Consider the following 25,560-nt stretch of genomic DNA (forward strand, 5'->3'; position numbering starts at 1 on the left):
AAAGGTTAGGGGAGGGTTGGAGAGGTGGTGTTCTGGGACCCATAGAGTTGGCAAACTGGTACTTCATTCAAGAGGGAGGGATTCATGGAGCTCATCCTGGGAGCCTAATAACTATCTAGGCTCTCCTGATCTCTAGATCTCTAGGAGTGAGCTCCCATGTCTACATGGTTTGTCACCACCTTGAAGACCAGTGCTCCCAGGAGGGATAGGGACATCCATAAAGATAAAAGAGACCCAAAAGCAATGGAGAATTTGGGGGCAGGTGTATTATTTTCTGGAAAGGGACCAATTCAAAGAAAGGGAGGCATGTGTCCTGAGTGGGGCTGCTCACCATCAAGATAGAGACTGTCCTTGTCCAGGGTATAGGGACCCAGCCTGGTGATGCCATGGGTCTGGTTGCTCAGCTCCCAGTAAACCCTCTCCCTGTCCAGGACAGGGATGAAGGGGTCTTCCTGATAAGCACACACAATATCCACTCCTGTTTCTCTCCTATTCTTCATAGACCTGGAAATGGATGGGTTTTTTAAAAGGGGGAAAAAAGAAAGAAATTGATGGTTTAGATCAGACGTGTCAAACACATCAGTATAGCCTGAACCAGATCAAAATGTAGTTCCTATCTAATTTTAATGTGTCCATGTATTAATTAAATATATTATATATAAATATATTTATATGTGTATGTATATATACCATACATATTCATTTATTTATATATGTATAAACCACACATGTACATATATATACATCTATGTGTATGTGTGTATACATGTGTATGTATATATAAAACATTTTCTGAGTCAATATGTGGCCCACATGAATCCTTATGGGCAGCTTAATGACCCCTGTTTCTATTTGAGTTTGATGCCACTGGTGTAGTTAAATGAAAATTAATCATTCCAAGAACAAGCACCCTTAAGAGTAGTGACACACTTTAGGCAAGCGTTTGGAAAGAATCATGGATTGAGAATTGAAAAGGACATTAGAAGCAATAAAATCCAACCCTCTCATTTTACCAATGAAGAAATTGAGGCTAAGGCAGGTTATGTAACCCACTTAGGGTCACATAGCTGGTAAGTGTCTGAAAGAGGATTTGAACTCAGGTCTTCCTGATTCCAAGCCCAGCACTCTATCCACTGCACTGAAGTTGGCAGTGTTCTGAAAATCCATTCCTTCATTCTGTTTTTACAAGTGTGTATGGAGTCTGCTTATTTTCATTAGTTTGCAGTTGCCATGAAAACGAACAATGGATTTAAAGTCAAAAGGCCTGGGTTCAAATTGCAAATCTGTTACTTGTTATCTTTTGACCTTGTGAAGGTCATTGGGATCTCTTTGGGCCTTGGTTTTTTCATCTGTAAATGAAGGGAGTAAACCAGATGACCTCGAAAGTCCCTGCCATCTTTCAAGTCATAATCCTATGATTTTAGAGAAAGTCAATGTTGACAGGTTCTAATCCATCATATACTAGGCACCACTGTGTACCAGGCTCTTTGTTGGGCCCATGTTATTGCCTTTATATGGGGTTATGAAGCAAAAGCAAAAACAGCTCCAAACTTGTCTTTGGGAGAGTTAAGAGAAAAGGAGTTTATCTCTCCCTGAGAAAGGGCATAAGGTACCCAGAATATCTCCCAGTGACTTGCAGATAGGGAGAGTTTATCCATTGCACCTTGGGAAGGGAGGAGGAGAAGAGCCAGTCTGGACTTAACCTGAGTCAGATGGGGATGCTTGTCCCTGCTACTTGAGCCAGTGTTTCCCAAGACTCACCTCAGCAAGGTCAGAGTGCATCCAGAATAGTGAGTGCCTAGGCTGCTCTTTTTAAACAGGGAGTTGAGCTGGAAACAGAAGGAGAGAGAGGGACTGCTGAGTACCTGTATAGAACAAACCTGATTCCCCAGGGCTGAGGAAGGCAGGTAGGCAGAGAGGGGATGGAGGAGGAGTTGGGCAGGGTAAATTCTCACCAGATGCTGCAGTATATTCTCGGTGGAGTTGAATTTTTTCGAACCCTTTTGACCCATGTCTTCTGTGTAGAACAGGTTGGTTATGGTGAAGTTGAGGGTGAAAATTTTGAAGTGGGACTTCACAGCTGCTGTATAGGAGGGAAAGATATCCCCATGTCTGAGCCTCAGAAATGTTATTGAGTGTAATAGAATACTGTTGTGCAATAAGAAATGATGAACAGGCAGATTTCAGAAAAACCTGGAAAGACTTACATGAACTGATACTAAGTGAAATGAGCAGAAGCAGGAAAACATTGTACACAGTAACAGCAACATTGTATAATGATCAACTATGGATGACCTAGCTCTTCTCAGCAACACAATGATCCAAGATAATTACAAAAGGCTCTTGATAGAAAATGTTATTCTCATCCAGAAAAAGGACTATTGAGCCTGAATGCTGATCTAAGCACACTTTTTTTCATTTTTTAATGTTTTTTTCCTTTGGAACTGTTTCTTTCACAACTGTGACTAATATGGAAATATGCTTTACATGACTGTGCATATATAACCTATATCAAACTGCTTACCATTTTAGGAAGAGGGGAAGGGAGGGAGGGAAAAATTTGGAACTCAAAATCTTGTCAAAATGAATGCTAAAATTTGTCTCTACATATAATTGGGAAAGATAAAATACTATTTTTAAAAAGAAATGTTATTCAAGTAATATCAAGTGCTTTGAAACCTCAAAGTACTATAAAAAGCTATCTATTATCATTGTTAATATCATCATCAACATTATTTCAGCTGGTACTGTCCTATTCCTTCCTCAGAGAATGAAGCCACTAATGAAAGCTTGAGGAAACCTTTAACCCTTCAGGCCTGCTTCCCTCTGGCAGTATAAAGAATAGTAGATTCAGAATCAGAAGACCTTGTTTCAAATCCTGGTTCTGCCACTTCCTACCTTTTTTTTTTTTACTTTTGGCTTTGGTTTCCTCACATGTAAAATCAGGGTATTGGCCCAGCTTTTAAGGGAAGAACTCGTTGTTTGACAAAAATTGTTGGAAAAACTGAAAGTTCATCTGGAAAAAGCCAGGTATTCACCAACATCTTACATGGCAAACCAAAATAAACTCCCAATGGGTACATGACTTAGACATAAAAGGTGATATTATAAAACAAAAATTGAAGTAATGAGGGAAAAATTACCTTTCAGATCTATCAACAAGGGAACAATTTGTGATCACACACAAAGGAGAGAAAAGATAGTGAGATAAAGTGGACAATGTTGCTAACATGAAATTAAAGAGGTTTTTTCATAAACAAAATTAATATGGTTAAAATTAGAAGGGAATCAGGTAAGAAATAAAATTAAAATTTTTTTAAAGGCAGGGAATCAGGGGCAGCTAGGTGGCACAGTGGATAAAGAACTGGTCCTGGATTCAGGAGCACCTGAGTTCAAATCCAGCCTCAGACACTTGGCAATTACTAGCTGTGTGACCTAGGCAAGTCACTTAACCCCAATTGCTTCAAAAAACCCAAGAATTTTTTAAAAAGAAGGGAATCGGGCAGCTAGGTGGCACAGTGGATAAAGCACCAGCCCTGGACTCAGGAGCACCTGAGTTCAAATCCAGCCTCAGACACTTGACACATACTAGCTGTGTGACCCTGGGCAAGTCATTTAACTCCAATTGCCTTACCAAAAAAAAAAAAAAAAGGGAATCACTCTCCAAATCCAGAAAAAATAACTGTGGAATCTAGATGCGGATTGAACCATACTATTTCTATTTTTTTTGTTGTTTTTCTTTTTTGAGGTTTTCCCCTTTTGTCCTGATTCTTCTTTCACTACATGAACAATGCAGAAATATGTTTGATGTGATTGTACATATATAACCTATATCAGATTGCTGGCTGTCTTGGGAAGGGGGGTGGGAAGGGAGGGAGGGAGAAAAATTTGAAACTATAAATCTTATAAAAACAAATATTGAAAACTATCTCTACATGTAACTAGAAAATAATAAAATACTTTTATGATTTAAAAATTAAAAAGAAGGGAATCAGGTACTTGAGGGAAAATATTTGCTTCAAGTCCTTCAGTTAAGATGTATAACGAAGTGATTCAAATTTATAAGAATAAAAGATATTCTCCAATTGATAAAAAGTCAAAGGATATGAACAAGACAATTATTTAAGGAAGAAACCCAAGTTAACAGTATCTATGGGAAGAAATTATCTAAATAATTAATAATTAGAAAAATGAAAATCAAAACAACTCCCTCGTTGCCTTCCCCCGCAAAAAAGAACTCATCAGTGCAGTGACCAATCAGGATTCCGGAGGACCAATGAGGAAACATACTACCTTTGGACTGAGAGCTGATGGATTCAGTGGGCAGAATGCGACATATAATTTTTGGACATACAGAATAAGGGAATTTCTTTTCTGGACTATGTATTTGTTTTCCAATTACATGTAAAGATAGTTTCCAAAATTCATATTTATATGGTTTCGAGTTCTAAATCTTTCTCCCTTCCTCCCTCCCCTCTTCTCTCCCCAAGACAGGAAGCAATCTGATACAGGTTATACATGTGCAATCACGTTAAACTTATTTCCACATTAGTCATGTTGCGAAAAAAGAAACAGAACAAAAGAGAGAAACCACGAAAAAAAGTGAAATAGTATGCTTCAATCTGCATTCAGACTCCATAGTTCTTTCTCTGGATGTGGAGAGAATTTTCCATCACGAGTCTTTCGGAATTGTCTTGGATCATAGTATTGCTGAGAAGAGCTAAGTCGATCATAGTTGATCATCATATAGCATTGCTGTTACTGTGTACTATGTTCTCTTGGTTCTGCTTGCTTCACTCAGTATCAGCTCATGCTAAATTTTTCCAGGCTTTTCTGAAATCTACCTGACTAGGCAGATTTCTTAAAGGTTTGAGGGAGAAGGAGGTAGAGAAGATAGATTTTTAAAATTGGAAATATTTTATTTGAAAATGAGTGAGTCAGACTAGATATTCACATCTACCTCTAAATCTGTGATGCTATGATTCTATAGCCTCCTAGCTTTCAATTTCATAACCAAGTGCAGAAAAAGAAACTTGCCAGAGCATCAATCAGAAATATATGAGATTCCTACCTGTGGTGATAGGGAATGATGATGAGGTCAGAGAGGGTGCTGAAGCAACAGTTTTTATCACAGGAGCTGAGGAAGAACACCATGAATGAAAAGTATGGACCAAATTGCCACGGTAACATCATGGAGAGGGACTGTGAGATACAGGGAAAACTGTGTGCATAGTCACTGAATTACATGGTGGGGACTGAACTATGGGAGGGAAGGGAACTGGGTCTTTATGGTGCCTTTCTCTTTAGCAGCTCTGTCCCATTTTCTCCTTCCCAGGGTGCTATGGGAACAGGGTCAGAATAGACAAATTGTGTCCCATTTGACCCCAAGATAAGAATACTCACTGGTTGTGAAAGAGAGGACACTCATCTGATAGTTGTAACCTGCAGAGAGAGAAAATAGCCATGAATGGAAGGACTAGGGTTAGGAGAGAAACAGAAGAAAAAGGATCTACCTACCTAGCAGTTAGGTGGTGCAGTGGACTGGGCTGGGAGTCAGGAAAATTAGGTCAAATTTGGCCTCAGACACTAGCAATGGACCCCTGGACAAGTCATTTCATCTCTATCTACTTCAGTTTCCTCATCTGCAAAATGGGGATTATAATAGCAACTACCTTGAGGGCAGCTAGGTGGCACAGTAGATAAAGCACTGGCCCTGGATTCAGGAGGACCTGAGTTCAAATCCAGCTTCAGACACCTGACACTTACTAGCTGTGTGATCCTGGGCAAGTCACTCAACCCTCATTGCTCTGCCCCCCACCAAATGTCCATAATAGCAACTACCTCCAAAGGTTGTTGCAAGAATCAAATAAGATAATATTTGTTATGTGCTTAGAACATGTCAGCAGTTCTTCTTCTTCTTGTTATAGCTAGAAGAAGCCACAGAGATAATAAAATCCAAGTGTACTCTCCTGTACAGATGAAGGGCTTGGAACTCTAGGGGATCAGTATCTAAAAGAGAGTACTCCCAGGTCAGGAGACCTGCTGTCCATCTTTACTCCTCGGGCCTGTTTCTTTGAGCCCCCAAGGTCTCCTCATCAAACAAATCCACAAGTATTCATCACTTGACTCTAGAGATACAAAGAGGAATAATCCCAACCCTCAAGGACCTTGCATTCTATTGGGGAAACAACATGTACAATGCACATATGTTTATCCAGTATAGATCCAATGTGATTTGAGGGGGAAGCATTAGCATCTGGGGGTCATGAAGAGTCAGATATGACTAAAATGATTGAACAACAACAAAAAACTTAATGAGAGAGTAGCATCAGCAAGGACTGGGGTAGTAATTTTTTTTGCCATTTATAGAAACATGAACAAACCAGAGAGGTCAAGGAGGTACAATTCCTGAGCTGAACTTCTTACCATTGAGATAGAAACTATTCTTGTCCAGGGTGTAAGGGCCAAGCTTGGTGATGCCCTGGGTCTGATTGTTCAGCTCCCAGTAAACCATCTCTCTATCTAGTCCAGGACTGGTGGGGTCTCTCTGATACCCGCAGATGGCATCCACTCTAGTTGCTGTCTTGTTCTTGGCAGGCCTAGAAAAGGAAATATTAGAATCACCTGAAGGCAGGGCCTTAGGTAAATCAAGGTTAATTTACCCCAAGAATGGGTCATTGTTGTTCTCAAAACTCCTATTCTCTGTGCTTTGGATGTGTTTGGGTCTTTTGGGTTTGAGTTTCCCAGTCCTACTAAAATGTTCCAACCCCCTCTTTGGGGGGTGCTCTCTCTTCACATGGGAAAGGATGGGAAGGACTAGAGGGTATCTAGTGTCCACTTGCGAAGAGAGCTGGAGACTCCCTGGCTTGAGGGGATCAAGGAAGAGCCACTGGAGAGAAGGGAGGACTAGGTAGTACTTCCTTTGACTTGGCTAAACATGCTGGACCCTATCCTCTACCCCCAAACCAGGCTCTCACCTCAGCAAGGTCAGTCTGCATCCGGAATAGCCTGAGCCAAGGCTAGTCTTCTCAAACACAGGGCCAAGCTGGAAAAGAGAGGTGAAGTACAATGAGCACTGCTAGGGCTGGATCCAGAGGGATGTGGAAGGATCTAATGGGCGGGAGAGGGAAGAAAGCAGGGAGCCTCACCAGGCGCTGCAAGACTCTCTCAGTAACGTTGAATTTTCTGGAGCCCTTCTGCTCCATTTCTGTTGTGCAGAACAAGTTAGTGATGGTGAAGTTCAAAGTGAACAGCTCGAGGATGAAGACTCCATCTACAGAAGAGAAAGACACCCATGGCTTAGCTTCAAGCCCGGTATCTCCCTCTCTACTCTCATGGCAACCTCACCAGCTACCAGGAGACCAATTATCTCTATCAAATATAGTCTCTCTCAAGCTCTGGTGCCACATCACCAGCTACCCATTCTGAACTGGACATCCCATATAGGACTCATTATCTTCCCCCCTAAAACCTACCCATCTTTCAAACATCCCTATTGCTATCAAAGATGCCACCATCCTCCCAGTCACCTAGGCTCACAACATAGATGTCATCTTTGACTACTCATTCTCCCTCATCATGTGTCTAATCAGTTGCCAATTCTACCTGCCCAACATCTCTTGCATCTGTCCCCTTTCTCTCCATTTACAAAGCTATTGTTCTGCAGGTCCTTATCACATCTCTACCTCTTATCGTAGCAATCTCCTAATTGGTCCATCAGTCAGTTAGCGTTTGTTAAGGGCCTGCACTGTGCTAAACATTGGGGCTACAAAGAGAGGTAAAAGACAATCCCTGCTCCCAAGAAGCTCACAGTCTAATGGGGAGGAAACATGCAAATAACTATAGCCGGGGCAGCTAGGTGGCAAAGTGGATAAAGCACCGGCTCTGGAGTCAGAAGGGCCTGAGTTCAAATTTGGCATCACACACTTAACACTTACTGGCTGTGTGACCCTGGGCAGGTCTCTTAACCCCAATTGCCTCACCAAAACCAAAACAAATAACTATAGCCCATGACATATAGCAAGTGCTATTATTATTATTTGGGCAGTTAGGTGGTTTAGTGTACAGAGCGCTGTTATGTGCTAGATGGTGTACTAGGCCATGGGGATTAAAAAAATTAAAAAGAGATCCACCCTCAAGGAGCTTACATTCTATTGAGAGGATACAACATGTAACTGGAAAAGTATGCACATGACAACATGACAACACTAACATCTAAGAAGATCAGAAAAAGCACATGAACTGAGCCTTGAAGGAAGCTAAGAAGTGGAGGTGATGTGGGAGTGTGTTCCAGGAGCTGTGGAAAGCCTATGCAAAGGCACCAAGGTGGGAGGGAGAATGTCAAATTTGGGGAGCCCAAAATCTAGTGGGAACATATTCTGATTCAGCAGAAATTTTAAGAAAGAGGGAGTTTCCCCATATTGTGAAAAGGGGAATGCCTGTAAGTAGTTCATAGATACTCTAACCCACTCAGCATCCTGGCCTTCCTTTTTTTGAGGCAGTTGGGGTTAAGTGACTTGGCCAGGGTCATATGACTAGTAAGTGTCTGAGGTGAATTTGAACTCGGATCCTCTTTACTCCAGGGCCAGTGCTCTCTCCACTATGCCACCTAGCTACCCCACTGGCCTTCCAGTGAGTAGACCTCTCCCACCCCTTTCCTGCCTCTGTCTCTCCAGTACCCTTCCTTAAGGAAATTAGGTTTTGAAGGAAATGAAGTAGCGATTCAGATGGTTCTTACCTGTAGGTTTGGAGAATGACAATGGAGCAAGAGACGTAACTAGAGATGATGTGGTTGTTGAAGGAGCTGAAGACAAATTCATTATGAATGAAAACCACCATTGGAAAACAAAGGGTAGAGAAAATTACAAGGCCTTCTGGAATGTTTTGTTAATTAGCCAGTCCCCTGGTTCTGATTCTCAGTCCTGAGCTAGAGGGATGGGGGAAGGAAAGAACCTTTTTCCCTGACCCCACTTTCACTCCTTTGTCTTCTCTTTCCTCATCCCAAAGTCCAGGGTGAAAAGGATGAATAGTTTCTGGGACCCAGAAGTAAGGGGAAAATCAATTACTGAATACTCACTGATTGTGGTAGGTGTCTGTTTATTATTATAACCTGTAGACAGAATGGAAGGGAAGGGGAGGGAAGGGGAGGGAAGGGGAGGGGAGGGGAGGAGGAGGAATTGATGAGAAGGTTAGAAACCACATGGGGCTAGTAAACTGCCAGGGGTGGATTGCATAATCAACAGCAGGTCTGACCCCATGGTTCCTCTATTCCTTCTTAGTCCCTCCCCATATCTCAAGTCACCAAACTGACAGGAAGATGGGAAACCTCAGAAGCAAAACTGGGTCTATAGGAGGGCAAGGGTTCTTAACGTTTTTGTGTCATGTACCCCTTGGGCAGTCTGGTAAACCCTATGGGCCCCTTCTCAGAATCACAACATCTCAAGTGCATAAAACAAAAAAAGGTTACAGAGGAAACTAATTGCACAGCAATTATCAAATTATCTTTAAAACAAGTTCATGGAACTCAGATTAAGAATTCCTTACTGTATGGAGAGTGTAAATTTGGCAAGTGGACCATTTCTTGGGAATGGACCCAGCCAGGGAGAAGATGCACTTCCAAAATAGGGCTGCTCACCATTGAGGAAGAAGCTGTCCTTGTCCAGGATGTAGGGGCCCAGCCTGGTGATGCCCTGGGTCTGTTCGCTCACCTCCCAATAAACCTTCTCTCGGTCTAGCACAGGGTCAGTGGGGCCTTCACGATAGGTACACACAGCATCCACTCCAGTGGCTTCCCCATCCTTCACAGGCCTGGGGAAAAACAAATTGGTGGGGAGTCAGAAACCCCTGATAATGATGCTACAGACTGGGCAAAGTTAGTTACCCCAAGAATTGACCTGTGGGATTCTTCCTTTCTATTGCTGCAAGTGTTTGTGTTCCTTGCATTTGTGCTATTTTCTTGGCAAAGCCTGCACTGAAATGTCCCAGCCTTGATCTGAGGCAAGCTAAGATGAAAAGGGATTCTTCATGTCTGAAGCAGGAGCAGATTTGGTATGGAGCAGTGGACAGAATTAGCCAGCATTTCTATAGCACTTGAAAATTTGCAAAGGACATAGCACAGTGGACAGAATGCTGGTCTTGGACTCAGGAGTCCTTGGGTTCTTCCGACGGCTTAGTTCCAAGCAAAGAACTGGCCTTGGAATGAGGAAGGATCTGGGTTCCAATCTATTTCATATTCTTTCTAATTGTGTGCATCTGAGCACTTCACCTCTCTCTGGCCTTAAATGCCTCATATTAAAACAGGGGACAAAAGCATCTGCCTCACAGGGTGGCTCAGAGGAACGAGATGCCATGTGTGGGTTGTGCAAGCCGTAAAGCATTATATGGTATGTCCCCAAAGCTTTAATAGTCTAAAACCAGACTAAGGTTTTGGGGATGCCCTGCATAAATGCCCGTTGTTACTTTAGTTGAACCTCATCACAAACACCCTGCAAGGCAGGTGTGCTGAGTATTATTGTCCCCCATTCTACAGGCAAAGAAACAAGCTCAGAGAAGTAAATGACTTGCCTGATAGACTTAATAGGTATTAATAATTACATGTGGGATTTGAACTCAAATCTCCCCTAAGCCTTTTTCCCACTTTACCATGCTGGAAAAAGAAATGGGTCTGAATTCCAAAATATAGACTTTAATCCTTGCTTCTGTCATTTACTGCTTTGGGGCCTCAACTTCTTCTTTAAAATGAAAGGGTTGGACTAGAGGTTCCTTCTAGCTCTGGTCTATACCTTTGATCCTGGGTTATCTATAAAATAAGGATTGGATTGATGTTCAATTTTTTCAGTCATGTCTGACTCTTCAAGATATCTTGGACTTCTGTCCAGAGGGTTTTCTTGGCAAAGATTCTGGAGTGGTTTGCCATTTCCTCCTCCAGTGGCAAACAGAGATTAAGTGACTTGCCCAAGGTCACACAGCTATGGAGTTTCTGAAGCTGGATTTTAACTCAGGTCTTCCTGACTACTAGGTGGCACAAGGGACAGAATGTTGAGCCTGGAGTCAGGAAGACTCATCTTCTTGAGTTCAAATTCAGCCTTAGACACTTAATAGCTGTGTGTGACCCTGAACAAGTCACTTAATCTCTGCTTGCCTTAATTTCCTCAATTGCAAAATGAGGGTGATGACAGCATGTACCTCTCAGGATTGTTGTGAGAATCCAATGAGATCATATTTGTAAAGCATTTAGCACAGTGCCTGGCACATAGTAGGTGTGATATAAATGCTTATTCTCTTCCCTTTCCCTTCTAAGATAGTCAGCCATGGGAATGGATGCACTCCTTCCTGCTTGGGAGATGAGGAGGGACTCAGAAGCATAGACCCAGGTCAGACCCAGTCTGGATCCACAGGGGACCCTGGACCCTGCCTGTCTGGTCCAGTCTTTCCTGGGGTTCTTACCTCAGTGAGGTCAGCTTGCACCCAGAATAACTAGAGGCAAGACTGCTGTTTTTGAACAAGTCTCCGAGCTGGAAAAGAAAGAAGGAGGGGAAGAGATGTGAGTAAATAAATACACAGGACAGAGCTGGATCCCCAGCCCTGAGAAAGGTAGCTGTGGGGTTGAACATGATGTAGGGAGGCTCACTAGGCGCTGCAGAACTCTCTCTGTGGAATTAAATTTCTCCGAGCCAGGCTGTCCCATATCTTCTGTGTACAGCAGGTTGGTAATGGTGAAGTTCGTAGTAAAGGATACCAGGTTGGTTCCAGGTGCTATAAAGGAAAGACCAAAATTCCTCACATCTGATCTTTGGGTGCACACACCCAATCAGAATGAGCACTGCTGTCTGTTCAGTGCCCTGGACTCAAAACCTCCTTCACCATCCTCCACTCTTCCCTTTCCTTTGCATCATCCATTCAGGCACCAAGTCTCAGTGATTCTACACTCACAATATTTCTCCCATCTGTCCCCTTCTCTCCACTTTATGTGGACACTACCCTAGCACAGGTCCCCATCACCACCTCTTGCCTGGACTATTTCCACAGCTTAACTGATCTGCTGGCTTCCAGTCTCAACCCTCTCCCATCTACTTTCCACACAGTTACCAAAGTCATCTTCCTAAAGTACAGGCATAACCATGTCACTTCCCTTTCAAAAAGGGCTCCCCACCACCCCTAGAATCACACCTCTCAGCTTAGCATTCAAAGTCTTTCACAGTCTAGCTCCAGCTGACCTGAAGAGCTTTATTGTACATTATTTTCATTTGCATACTCTATTTTCCAGTTCAATTGATGACTGAGTCATTTCGGTTGTGTCCAACTCTCCATGATCCCTTTTGGGGTTTTCTTGGCAAAGATTACTGGAGTGGTTTGCCATTTCCTTCTCCAGCTCATTTTACAGGTGAGGAAACTGAGGCAAACAGGATTACTTGACTTGTCCAGGGTCACACAGGTAGTAAGTGCCTGGGGTCAGATTTGAACTCAGGTCTTTCTGACTCCAGGCCCAGTGCTCTTATCCACTGCATCACCTAGCTGCCAACTGACTTACTCATCCTCCATCTCAGCCTTACATCTATCTCCATGCCTTTGTATATGCTCTTCACTCATTGCCTTCCCACCTCAGCTTCTTTAGATGCTCTAGTTTCTAGGGACCATGGGCAAGCCATTTAACTCTAGGTCCTCTAGATAGTTCTCTAAATCTGGAAGTCATAGAGGAGGTGCCAACCTCCACTGGTAGAAGGAATTCCAACATTTGGGAGTTCCCTGTGCCAGAACCACAGGTATGAATCCTACTCCTCTTTTCTAGCTTAGTGTCTAACACACAGTCAGCGCTTCATAAATTGACATGATGGGGCAGCTAGGTGGCGCAGTGGATAAAGCACCAGCCCTGGATTCAGGAGGACCTGAGTTCAAATCCAGCCTCAGACACTTGACACTAGCTGTGTGACCCTGGGCAAGTAACTTAACCCCCATTGCCCCTAGAAAAAAAAAATAAACATAAATTGACGTGATACCGGCTGATGATGAGTCTCTGGGAAGCATCTCGGGGCCACTCTTTCTAAAAGGCTGTTGAGCAAGGTACTGACCAGAGGTGGCCTGATTTCTCAACAGCGCTTGACAGCTGCTTCCCAGATAATGTGGGTGACTTTCTGTTGGAACTAGATGCCTACACTCTCCTGGTTCTGACTGGCTTACTGTCATGGGCAACAAGTGCATTAAAACAAGAGATTCAATCAGAGCTGAGTCAAGGGATCCATTAGGGATCTGACTGGTGCTTGGGCCAGTTGCTTTCCCTGAAGTTTCTCGTCCAGAGAATGGCTTGATGCTCTGCTTCCATTCCTGACCTATCTGGAGGCCTTTGTCCCCTCCCCCTCATCTGCCCCACACCTGAAGATCCAACCTTGGCCTTGTCCACCAGGCCAGTTGGCTGCCAATGAGGTGAGAGAGGCCCACTTGGCCCATTCTGGCCTCTGGGATCCCCTGGCTACAGGAAGTCCTAGAAACACTCATAGGACAGAGCAGTGTAGAGACAAGTCACAAAAATCACAGCGCTAGTATGCAGCAACCAACTTATCAACTGGGGACCAAGAGACATCCCCAGATGTAGAGCTATGCCTCAGGAAGGACTAGACCGAGAGCTGAATCCCTGGATTTGGCACTGGAAAGGTGGGACAAAGACAGGTGATCCCCACAGGCCCCGATGAATGATGACACCAAGGGAAGGAAGCAGATCTTGGAAGCCTGCCCCATTTTACAGAGGAGCAAGCTGAGCTCACAGAGGTGAAGTTCCTGACCTAAGACCACCTGAAGGCATTTGTCTCCTCACCCCGTCTACTCCCACTCCCAGGTCTCTGACTTGGATGGCTCCAACCAAAGAGACAGTTAGATGGCACAGTGGATAGAGTGCTGGGCCTAGAGTCAGGAAGAATGGAATTCAAATGTGACCTTAGACACTTACTATCTGTGGGACCCTGGGCAAGTCACTTAACCTTTGCCTGCCTTGGTTTCCTCATATGTAAAATGAGACTAATAATAACACCCATCTGTCAGACATTGTAAAGGTCTTAGAGCAGTGGCTGGCACATAGTTGGCGCTAAATAAATGCTGCTTCCCTTCTCCATAGGCAAACACTTTGAAGTGGAAGGGATGGTATTGGAAGTCAAATTCTCCTAGTACTGGGAGTCCCCACCAACGCACCCAGGATATCAAATAATCATCCCATCAATCAACATTGATTAAGGGGTTGTTATGTGTAATACCCTGTGCTAAATACTGAGGAAATAAAACTTTTAAACCACATTCTCTGCCCTCAGAGAGTTCACAGAAGGCACCTTCCCTCAGGTAGAAAGAGCCCTAGTCATTGAGTGTGAGGACCTAGGTCCCAATGTCAGCTCTTCCACTCACTGTCTTCATGACCTTGAGGTAAGGCATAATAGAGTGGAAAGAAAATTGACTCTGGAGTCAGAGGTCCTGGGTTCAAATTTCACCTCTCATGCTTTGTACCCATCTCTGTGAGGCATATCACTTAACTTCCCTGGGCCTCAGTTTCTCCATATGTAAAATGAAGAGGCTGAGTGGTCTCTCAGCATCCCTTCCAGCTCCAGATCACTTTACATCTCTGGGCCTCAGTTTCCACATCTGTAAAATGAGTGGGGTACACTTAGGGCTGGACCTCTAAGGCCCCTTCCAGCTTTAAATCTATGATTCTCTGCAGAATCTTAGCATTGGGAACCTCACTCCTCACTCTATATAACTCCTACCCTCAAGGCTGTTCACAGAAAGGAATCGGGGACACAGAAGTGTTCTTAACTGTGCTAGGGGAAGTTGATGGAACTAGAAGATGGTGCTAGAGAAAATGTGGGAACTGAAAGAAAAATTACAAACTGTGAATGAAAACTATTGACCACATCAATGCATGACTATTACAGGGAAGGGTTCAGCCCATGACACGTGGGGTGGGGGTAGAGGGCAAGTCAAGGGCTCTGATTGGATCAGTCACTGAATCAATCGCATGGTGGGAGGGAAAGAGGACCTCTCCATCCTCAGTTCTGGGGCCTGTTTACCTTTGCATCCTGACCCCCACCCAGGGCTTTGCACAGGGCAGGAATATCATAAATGCTTGGGTTGCATTCAAGTGAATTGAGATGGAAAGATGTATTTTTCCTGCTGTCTTCTTTGATCTTCTATCCCCTCCACCCAAGGAACAAGGGAAGCAAGGAAGGGGGCAACAAGTTATTTCCTCTGTGGTATCTATGAGGCATGAATGAGGGAATTGGGGCCTTGGATGCTTACTGCTTGTGGTAGACACTGATATTCGAGCATTGTAACCTGTGGAGAGAGAGATGGGATTTTGGTTAAAAATAAAAATAAGTGAAGAAAGAGGAACAGGGGCAAAGGGACTGAATAACTAGAAAGTTAGAACATTGGATTTCTTGCCAAAGTGGGAAGCTCTCATTGGATGGTTTCCCAGCCATCATACCTACAGAAGAGCAACTCCTATGACCCTCTCTTCTTTGTTCTAAAAATAAACTTTAATTATGCCTTTAGTTTCTCTACCACTATCATTTCTGGATTTATGCCCACCCACTCCACCCCTAGAATCAAACCTTCTCTTGTAATAAAGAAAGGTAGTTCAAACAACATTATCAATAATGCTGTGACCACATCTGACAATGGATACATTATTTCCTCACAGTCCTCCACCTCTCTGCCAAGAAGATTTCCTTCCATCTCCACTTCTCATTTAATCCCTCCATGATATAGGGGATGGGAAAACCATAGAGGCAAAGAGCCTCCCAGGGGCAAAAAATGATCAGTCAGAAGTGCTCAAGCCTGGGTCAGGCAAATAGGACTGCATCTGGTCTCCATAGGGAGTAAAAGAAATGAAGGGGATTCATTCAAGGACAAGAAAGAGGTGAGCTTTGGTAGCTGGCTTCTCACCATTGAGGTAGAGACTGTCCTTGTCAAGGAAGTAGGGACCCAGCCTGGTGATGCTATGGGTCTGGTTGCTCAGCTCCCAGTAAAGCTTCTCTCGGTCTAAGGTTGGGTTGTTGGGGTCTTGCCATCGAGCACACACCAAATTCATTCCAGTTGCTGCTCCATCATTCATGGACCTGGGGAAGGACATGTTGATTTTGGCACTAAAAATACTAAGAAGGGCACTGAGAGGGGGAAGCTAGGTGGTGCAGTGGATCAAGCACTGGCCCTGGATTCAGAAGGACTTGAGTTCAAATCCAGACTCAGACACTTGACACTTATTAGCTATGTGACCCTGGGCAAGTCACTTAACCCTCATTGCCCAGCAAAAAAAGAAAGGAAAGAAAGCGGAAAAAATAAGGGCACTGAGGAAGCTCAGATTCACCAATCACTAAGACATCAAAACTGGGCGGAGCAGCCATAACATGGATTACCGCTGGAGAACACCACCTTCCCATTAAAGAATTTCCTTTTTTTCTAAATCATAATCTTTGAAGCATGACATTATTTTTCTTTTAAAAAAAAGTAATGAACACGTCATCTCTCCTTCTCAAGTAGCTTAAATAGCTCCCTATTGCCTCTGCATATATACAAACTTCTCTGCCATTGGAAACCCTACACAATATGGCTCTAATTCATCTTTCACATTACTCTTTTTTTCGGGGCAATGAGGGTTAAGTGACTCCCAGGGTCACACAGCCAGTAAGTGTCAAGTGTCTGAGGCTAGAATTGAACTCAGGTCCTCCGGAATCTAGGGATGGTGCTTTATCCACTGTACAACCCAGCTGCCCCCTTTCACATTACTCTTAACAATTTATGCATTCTCACTGACCTAGCCTATTTACTGTTCCCTGTCCATGATATCCCATCTCCTACTTCCATGGCTTAGCACAGGTATTCCCCATACCTCCAATGTTCTCCTTCCTCATTCTATCTTCATGGAATCCCTAGTTCCCTTCAAGATTCAACCAAAATGCCACCTCTTGCATGAAGAATTTTCTAATTCCTTTGCTTGTTACTGCTTTCTCCCTCCCTTTGAAATTATCGTTTAATATGCTTTCAATATGTTCTGTAATATATACATATATGTGTATACACATATACATATACATACACATATACATATATATTTGTGTATGTTTCCCCTGCCCAGCCCCTGTAGAATGTGAATTCCTTAAAGACAAGGACTGTTTCATTCTTGTCTTTGTACCCTCAGAGCCTAGCACAGTGCCTGGTACCCAGTAACCACTTCATAAATGCTAGTTGACTTGAACTGAATCAAGGGGGATAAGTATAAAATTAGGAATCTTGGAAATGAAGGAAACAGCACTAAAGGGACAAAAGTATGGTGAAGACAGCCTTTTTGGTTAGTCCATGTAAGTTCAAGGTGCCCTGGGGGACCAAGACTGAAAATTTCAATGGCCCCAACTCACCTCTTCAGGGAAGGGTCTTACCTCATCGTGATCAGCCTACACCCAGAATAGAATGAGCCAAGGCTGGTCTTCTCGAACAAGGGATCCAGCTGGCAAAGGAAGAAGAGTGTTAGGAAGTATGTGGCTGGGGTGAAAAGAAGAGTTAAGAAATGAAGCAATGAGCAAGCAGCATCACCAGGTGCTGAAGGACTTTCTCTGTAGTATTGAACTTGATGGAGCCTGGATATCCCATGTCTGCTGTGTAGAACAGGTTGGTAATGGTAAAGTTCAGAGTGAAAGACTCCAGTCTTCTTGCAGTCACTGTAATAAAAAAAATGGAAAAGTATTTTTTAAATGTTTTTCATTTTTTAATGTGAACCTTTCCCCATCCTTCTTGTACTTTATAATTTTATTTTCAGTTCCAAATTCTCTCCCTCCCTCCACCCCTTTCCCCCATCCACTGAGAAAACAGGAAATAAGATATGCATGGTACATATGAAGTCATGCAAAGCACATTTCCACTTAACTCAACAAACACATGTATTTGAATGTACAAAAATAACAAGAAAGAGGTTTTAATAAGAAACCATGAAATTCCATCAGATACAGTTTTCCTTTACAATATCTATCTATCCACTCATCTATCTATACATTTATCCATCTACCTAACCATATCTATATCTATCCTTCCATTCATCTATCAATCTATATCTATCAACCAACATCTGGCTAGCCATCTATCCATCCATCCATATACCTACCTATTGTGGGAAAATAATGGGGTTTTGGGACTCCCAGAGGCCCCCACTCAAGAGCCTAACCCAGAGAGCCTTCCCTGAACTTTTTTTTTTTTTGCAGGGCAATGAGGGTTAAATGACTTGCCCAGGGTCACACAGCCAGGAAGTGTCAAGTGTTTGAAGCTGGGTTTGAACTCAGGTCTTCCTGAATCCAGGGCCAGCGCTTTATCCACTGCGTCACCTAGCTGCCCTCCCTGAACTTTTAAGACTGGCTCAGAGTCAGTCAAGTTGGACTTTGGACTGTGAATACAGACAATAGAAGTTACCTCATTCAAACCCACACCTACCTGAAGGTTTTTTCCCCTCAGAGGGTCTGTACTCTGACATCAGCACATACTGTGCCAAATCACTCTCAAATCCAGTAAACCAATAGATTTGAATGATGCTAGCCAATTCGTTTTGAGCAATGTGTAAGGGCAGGTTCTGCTCCGGCCCGCAGGAAATTTACACAGTCCCATGCTCTTGGCCCTGGAACTTGGAGGGAACAGAGGCAATCCACTGTGGTTCCTGTTTATCTCTCCTTAACTTTCTAAGCCATGTGCTCTCTTCGTTAATATTTAATATGCTTTAATAAATGCTTAATGCCCCCAAATTGGTGTAGTAGCCTCTAATTTCTAAGTAACAAATATATGATAAACCCCAGGTAATTTTCCCTAAACTTAGAACAGTAATAGGGTGATCCCATATAATTTTAATCACCATGGTATACCTATTCATCTATCAGCCTATATCTACCTTTAGCTATCATATATCTACCCATCTATCTATCCATCTATCAATCCATCTATCTACCTATCTAGCTGTCATATCCAAGTGTCGATTTACTTATTTATAATCTATCAACCTATAACTACCTATCAACTTATATCCATCTACCTGTATCTATGCATTCACTCATTTATCTACCTATTTATAGCTATTTACCTACCTACCTATATCTATCCATTTATCCATCTATCAAGCTATTTCTATATCCATCCACTCATCTACTATCCATCCATCTATCTATCTCTATCCATCTATCTATCTATCTATCTATCTATCTATCTATGAAAAGTGATAAAGAGCTCACCTTGGGATGAGGGAGGCCACCTCTTACAACTAATGTCTGGTGTCCCTGGGCAAGCCCTTCCACCTCTTGGGGCTAAGACTATAAGCAGAAAAGGTGCTGACTTTCATTGGTAAAGGGAGGCATTCCCAATAAGGATGGAGTCACAAGTTCAGTGGCTCCCTATAACCTCCAGGATTTCATATAAAATGTTTAGTTCAGAGAAGCCCTCCTTCACCGGGTCCCTCTTACCTTACCAGTTTGCTTATACTATACTCATTCCCAGGTACTCTATGATGACATTGGCCTCCTTGATATTTATCAAACAAGAAACTCTTCAACCTCTCAACACTGTGCATTTTCTTTCTTCTTTCTTTCTTCTTTCTTTCTTTCTTTCTTTCTTTCTTTCTTTCTTTCTTTCTTTTTTTTTGTGAGGCAATTGGGGTTAAGTGACTTGCCCAGGGTCACACAGCTAGTAGGTGTTAAGTGTCTGGGGCCATATTTGAACTCAGGTACTCCTGAATCCAGGGCTGGTACTCTATCCACTGCACCACCTAGCTGCCCCAATACTGTGCATTTTCACTGACTTGGCCCCAAGGCCGAAATTCTATTCTTCATTATCTGTACTTTTGGGGTTCCCTGGCTTTCTTCAAATGCCAGTTAAATCCTACCTTCTACAAGAAATCTTTTCTAATCTCCCTTAATTCTAGTACCTTCCCCATTATTGGCTATCTCTAATTGATCCTGTAGAAAGCTTGTTTATACCTAGTTATTTGCTTGTTGTCTCCCCTATTAGACTGTGAGCTTCCAAAGGTGAGATACTGTTCCAATTTTCTTTGTAGAAACAGTGCTTAACATAGTGTCCAACACAAAGTAGTTACTTAATAAATACTTATTGAATGACTAACACTAACACTCTAAACATAGAAATTATATAAATTATAACTCATACAGAGATATACAGTGTCCCAAAAGTCTCAGTACACATTTGGAGTACTCCCTACCCCCATCTCCTCCCATCTGTCTGTCTCTCTCTCTCCCCCTCCTCACCCCCACACACTGCATCCCAAAAGTCTTAGTATAATTTAGCTTAAAACTGAACCAAGATTTTTGGAACACCTTTTATATAATCTAGTAGGTTAGTAACCAAACCATTCCAATTTTTTACTCCCTTCTACATCTTTTAAAAAAAATTTTTAAATCAATTTCTGAAAAAAATAAACAAATTAAAAAAATTTTAAATCAATTTCTGATCTTGACTCTATGTCAAGAGGGGAGTATATTTCCCAATTAGTCTTTCTTCAACAGGGGATGTCAAACTTGTAAGTTAAAAATACCTTCAATTGTCCCCAATGCAAACTCAATATGGATGCTTTCTTCTCCATTTCCCAATCCCAAGAGATGTCTTGGGTGAGTGACTATTTGTTTTCCAGGAGGATCCTAGATTTAGGGCTAGGAAGGGCCTTAGAAACACCTAGTCAAGCCTCCTCACTTTATTTATAGATGAGGAAACCAAGACCCAGGGAGGTGAAGGGTCTTTTCCAAAGTCATAGGGATAACAGATCTGGATTTGAACTCAGGACCTCCCATTCCAATCCATTGCTTTTTCTCTTATACTATGCTACCTCTTCCAATTCTGACGCTGCATGCTGTAAGGTCTCTTCCCATTCTTGTAGTCTGTGTTCTAAAGGCCCTTCCAGACCATTTTATGATCAAAGTTCCCTTTTAGCTTTGACATTCTATTGTTTGAAGGTCTTTCCCTACTCCCACCTCTGATGTTGTGTGCCCTCTCTATTTCTATATCTGGATTTGAACTTAGGTCTTCCCAACTCCAAGCCCAGCACTCTGTGTGCTATACCAGCTACTCATCTCCTGTTTTACAATTTCAGGCCCACCATTTAGCCAACAATTCCATCTACATGGAACCTCCCCCCACCCCGAATATCTCTGATTAAAGTATTTTCAACATGGTTTAGTAGAATGAATTTTAGACTTGAAGCCAGAGGACCTCGGTGAGAATTCTGGCTCTAATACTCTCTGTGGTCTCTCTACAGTTAGGGGGTACAGTGGATAGAATTCTGGAACAGGAGTCAGGAAGACCTGAGTTCAAATCTACCTCCAGACACTTGCTACCTGTATGACCCTGGGCAAGTCACTTGGTTTCTGGCTACCTCAGTTTCCTTATCTGCAAAATTGATATCATAATAGCATCTACCTCCTAAGGTTGTTGTAAGATTTAAATTAGATAATAGTTGTAAAGTGATTAGCACAGGACCTAGGTGTTATGTGAGTGTGTTAGTCTGGTTCTGCCCAGTGAAGGTATAAATGGATCGACAGGATCTCTGACCCTGGGCATGTCCTTGATTCTATCAGCAAGGTGCCTGAAGTCATGTTCACAGCTTCCAAATGGATGTGTACTCAGAATCCCAAACAGAGGCTTATCCCCTCCATCCTTAATGATCTGACTTTCCCGATCCAACCTCCCTGCATATGTAGAAAGTAGCAGAACTCGGGTTTTAAACTTGGGTCCTCTAACACCAAATGCAATGCTCTTGCTACTGCAGCACAAATCCTTTGAGTCATTAGGGGATAATAGCTCAGCCTCTTCTCTGGACCTGTCAGACTCAGAGAGCACAGCTGTAATGGCTGCTTTCTCCCTTTAATCCCCTATAATACAAACCCAAATTCCACAGGGGAGATAATGATTCTTACCAGTATCTGCAGTAATGGCCATGGTGGTCCAGGTGGATGTCTGAGCAGTGGTAATGAGCGGGGCAGCTGAGCTGGTTGGCGACCCACTTGTGGACAGAACCATAGTCTCAGCTCCTCTGCTAATGTCCATTGTGGCTGTGGACTCAACCAGGGCAGGCTCTTTCCTTGTAGTGACAAAAGCTATGGTCTCTGAGGTTGATGTGTCCAGAGAGGCAATCGAGCTTGTCTCTTCTCTACTGATACCAGAAAGAGTTGTGTCCAAGGAGCTTGTGGACCATGCTGGGGGCAGAGTGGTCCAGGTGAAAGCTGTGGTTGATGCTGTCATGTCAAAGATAGCAGTGGATGAAGGGACAACTATGGGCTTCCCTTCTCCTACAGTGGTTCCAGGTGGGGTGGAGGTCTCAGAAATGAGGATAGTTTCAGATGTACTTGTCTCCACTCCAAGCCAAGTAGTTGGTGCTACTGTGGTTTCTGGCAAGCCAGAAGAAGCAGGCAGAGTGGTTTTTACCAAGTCAGTAGTACCAGGGGTAGCAGTTTGGGTGGTTGTTGCCAGAACAGAGTGTGTTCCTACTGCAGGGCTGGAAGTTGTAGTAATTGTGGTCCCTGACTCTCCAGCTGTTGTCACTATCTTCCCTTTGCTTTCTTCACTGGATCCTGTGACCAGAAAAGTGGATTATGAACTTATAGCATTATTTTTGACTAGGGTCTATTTCCCACTAGCCTAGGAATGAAAGAGTTCATCCTTGCCTCCTACATCTGAGAGATAAGGGAGGGATGATTCCCATTTACTGTTTTGTTTTTTTGTTTTGTTTTATTTTATTTTATTTTGTTTTGTTTTGTTTTGTGGGGCAATTGGGGTTAAGTGACTTGCCCACGGTCACACAGCTAGTAAATGTTAAGTGTCTGAGGCCGGATTTGAACTCAGGTCCTCCTGAATCCAAGGCCGGTGCTCTATTCACTGCGCCACCTAGCTGCCCCCCATTTACTGTTAACTGAGATAGCCTTCCAAGGAGGAAGGTTGCTTTGCTTGTAACTTCCCTCCCCGGTTATAGCCTCCTTTTTGTCCATTTTTAAATCTGTCTGTCTTCTTTCTCTATCTCCATTTCCTTGAGGAGTTTAATGCACTTCCACATCTAACTCTGTGTGTGGAGGGTGGGAAGGGGTAGGGGTAATCCTCCTTTTTCTGGTTCAAATAAAAGCAAGGTTCATGTGATGCATGTTCCTCCACTCCTTCTTCCATATTTGAATGTTCTTCTATAACACTACAATTATGAGAAATAATAAGTTCCACTAACTTCTTCCTTATTTCGCCACCAACAAATCTCTTTTCCCTTCACTTTTCTCATAGAACAGGCAATGGAAGGGGCTAAACCGTTATAGTTACATTTTCATGGAGCAGAAAAGAACCCTTCAGAACCCTAATTTCAAGGCTAAAACAAGGAGCTAAATAAAAATTATATGCAAAATATATAGAAAGTAAGAGGGTATAACATTCAAGGCCCTATCTAATCCAATTCCATTTAACAAGAATTTATGAAGTATCTACTATATCTGCAAGACATTGTGCTAAACTCCAGAAAGCCTGGATCTAACCAACCTTATTTTTTTTTAGTGAGGCAATTGGGGTTAAGTGATTTGCCCAGGGTCACACAGCTAGTAAGTGTTAAGTGTCTGAGGCCGGATTTGAACTCAGGTACTCCTGACTCCAGTGCCGGTGCTCTAGTCACCTGCTGCCCCTAACCAACTGAGTCACCTAGCTGCCCCTAACCAACCTTATTTAATATGATTCTCTTTCATATACTATCTGCCAGTTGGACTTCTCTTTGACTCTGAAACCCATGTGCAGTTTTCCTGTCTCTGTGTCTTTGCTCACACTATTTCCTATGTATGTAATGCCTCCTTTTTATCGCCACCCCTACAAACTAATGCAGTATGATTAAATCCAACCCATCTTTTTAAAGCTCAGTTTTAAAGCCATTTCTGATTTTTCCCAACAAGTTCCTATTGTCTCTAGGAATAAAATTAAAAGTGATTTCTATCAAACATTCAAAAAACAACCAATCCCAGTATTTCATAAACTATTTACAAAAATAGGAAGTGACCCTATTAAAATCCTTACTATTAGGGGCAGCTAGGTAGCACAGTGGATAGAGCACCGGCCCTGGATTCAGGAGGACCTGAGTTCAAATCCGGCTCAGACACTTGACACTTACTAGCTGTGTGACCCTGGGCAAGTCACTTAACCCCCATTGCCCTGCAATGCCCCTCCACCCCCAAAAAAACAAAAAAAAATCATTACTATTATGTTATCTTGATACCTAAACCAGGGAAAGACAAAGCAGAGAAAATCCACTCTCCTTAATGAATACTGATGCAAAGAAATTACAGCAACATGCTAAAAAAGATTATACACTGTCACTGGGTTGTATTTATGCTAGGAATGAAAGTCTGGTTCAATATCAGGAAAACTATAAATAACAACAGACCATTTTAATAACAAAAATAATAAAATTACTTGATTATAACAATATATGCAGAAAACACCTTGACGGAAAATAGTACCCATTTCCACTTTTTAAAAATTTAAAGCCTAAGAATAAATTTTGTTTGTTTTTGTTTTTCGGGGCAATCAGGGTTAAGTGACTTGCTCAGGGTTACACAGCTAGTAAGTGTCAAGTGTCTAAGGCTGGGTTTGAACTCAGGTCCTCCTGAATCCAGGGCCAGTGTTTTATCCACTGTGCCACCTAGCTGCCCCCTAAAGCATAAGAATAAATAGGCCTTTTCTTGATATGGTAAATATTATCTAGCTAAGGCCAAGAGCCAGTATTATATGTAGCAAGAAATTCTAAAGGTCTGTCCAATAAAATTAGGAGTAAAATAAGGACCTTCATTATCACCATTATTGTTTCATATAATTCTAGAAATTCTATCTATAACAATGAAAAAAAGAAATCAAAGCAATAAACATAGACAAAGAGGAAACAAAATTATCAGCTTTTGCAGATGATATGATGGCCCACTTAAAGAACCATGGATATTCAACTAAAAATTAACTGAAATTATTGTCTTCAACCAAGTCGTAGGTTATAAAACAAACCCATGGAAAAAATCATCAAATTTTTTGTATGTTACCAACAAAAACCAAACAGGAATGGCTAAAAAATTAAATTCATTCAAATTTGGGAATCAATATATCATACACAAGAATTATATGAATAGGGTATATCCAAGATAGCAGATTAGGGACAGCCACCTGGCTGAACTCTCCCAATATTGTCCTCCAAATAACTTTAAAATAATGCCTCGAATTTGACATCTGACACCTGGGGTGTACTGACTTGGGAGCGGGGAATATCTATCTATCTGGATATCTTAGCCTGGAGAAGAGAAGAATAAGGGGAGAAGGGATAGCTTGGTTCCAGAACTGGAAGATCTGTCATGTGGGAAAATGATTTGATTTGTCCTGTTTAGCCCCAGAGGGCAAAATTGACAACACCGGGTAGAAGTTGAAAAGAGGCCAATTTAAGCTTGATTTGGGGGGGGGGAATCTTTTCATTAACACCATCCTGGTGTGCAATGGGAAGTCTTAGGAGATGTTCATGTAAAAGTTGATGACCTTTTTCAGGTATCAATT

General features: G+C 42.5%; 1 protein-coding gene across 1 annotated transcript in view; it reads right to left on the reverse strand.

Annotated features, from left to right (window-relative positions):
* MUC16 (mucin 16, cell surface associated) overlaps positions 1 to 25,560 on the reverse strand; it is a 159,085-nt gene that overhangs the window by 87,405 nt on the left and 46,120 nt on the right. Inside the window, exons 26-39 of the mRNA XM_043990385.1 lie at positions 21,927 to 22,580; positions 17,412 to 17,514; positions 15,922 to 16,094; positions 11,630 to 11,754; positions 11,446 to 11,513; positions 9,635 to 9,807; positions 7,149 to 7,273; positions 6,978 to 7,045; positions 6,427 to 6,599; positions 5,404 to 5,442; positions 5,072 to 5,137; positions 1,956 to 2,083; positions 1,762 to 1,829; positions 332 to 504 (exon numbers count right to left, since the gene is read on the reverse strand). Of these exons, the coding sequence (XP_043846320.1) occupies positions 332 to 504; positions 1,762 to 1,829; positions 1,956 to 2,083; positions 5,072 to 5,137; positions 5,404 to 5,442; positions 6,427 to 6,599; positions 6,978 to 7,045; positions 7,149 to 7,273; positions 9,635 to 9,807; positions 11,446 to 11,513; positions 11,630 to 11,754; positions 15,922 to 16,094; positions 17,412 to 17,514; positions 21,927 to 22,580 (2,136 nt within the window). The remainder of the gene's footprint in view (positions 1 to 331; positions 505 to 1,761; positions 1,830 to 1,955; positions 2,084 to 5,071; positions 5,138 to 5,403; positions 5,443 to 6,426; positions 6,600 to 6,977; positions 7,046 to 7,148; positions 7,274 to 9,634; positions 9,808 to 11,445; positions 11,514 to 11,629; positions 11,755 to 15,921; positions 16,095 to 17,411; positions 17,515 to 21,926; positions 22,581 to 25,560) is intronic.

Source organism: Dromiciops gliroides, chromosome 1 (genome assembly GCF_019393635.1).
Source record: "Dromiciops gliroides isolate mDroGli1 chromosome 1, mDroGli1.pri, whole genome shotgun sequence".
NCBI lineage: Eukaryota > Metazoa > Chordata > Mammalia > Microbiotheria > Microbiotheriidae > Dromiciops > Dromiciops gliroides.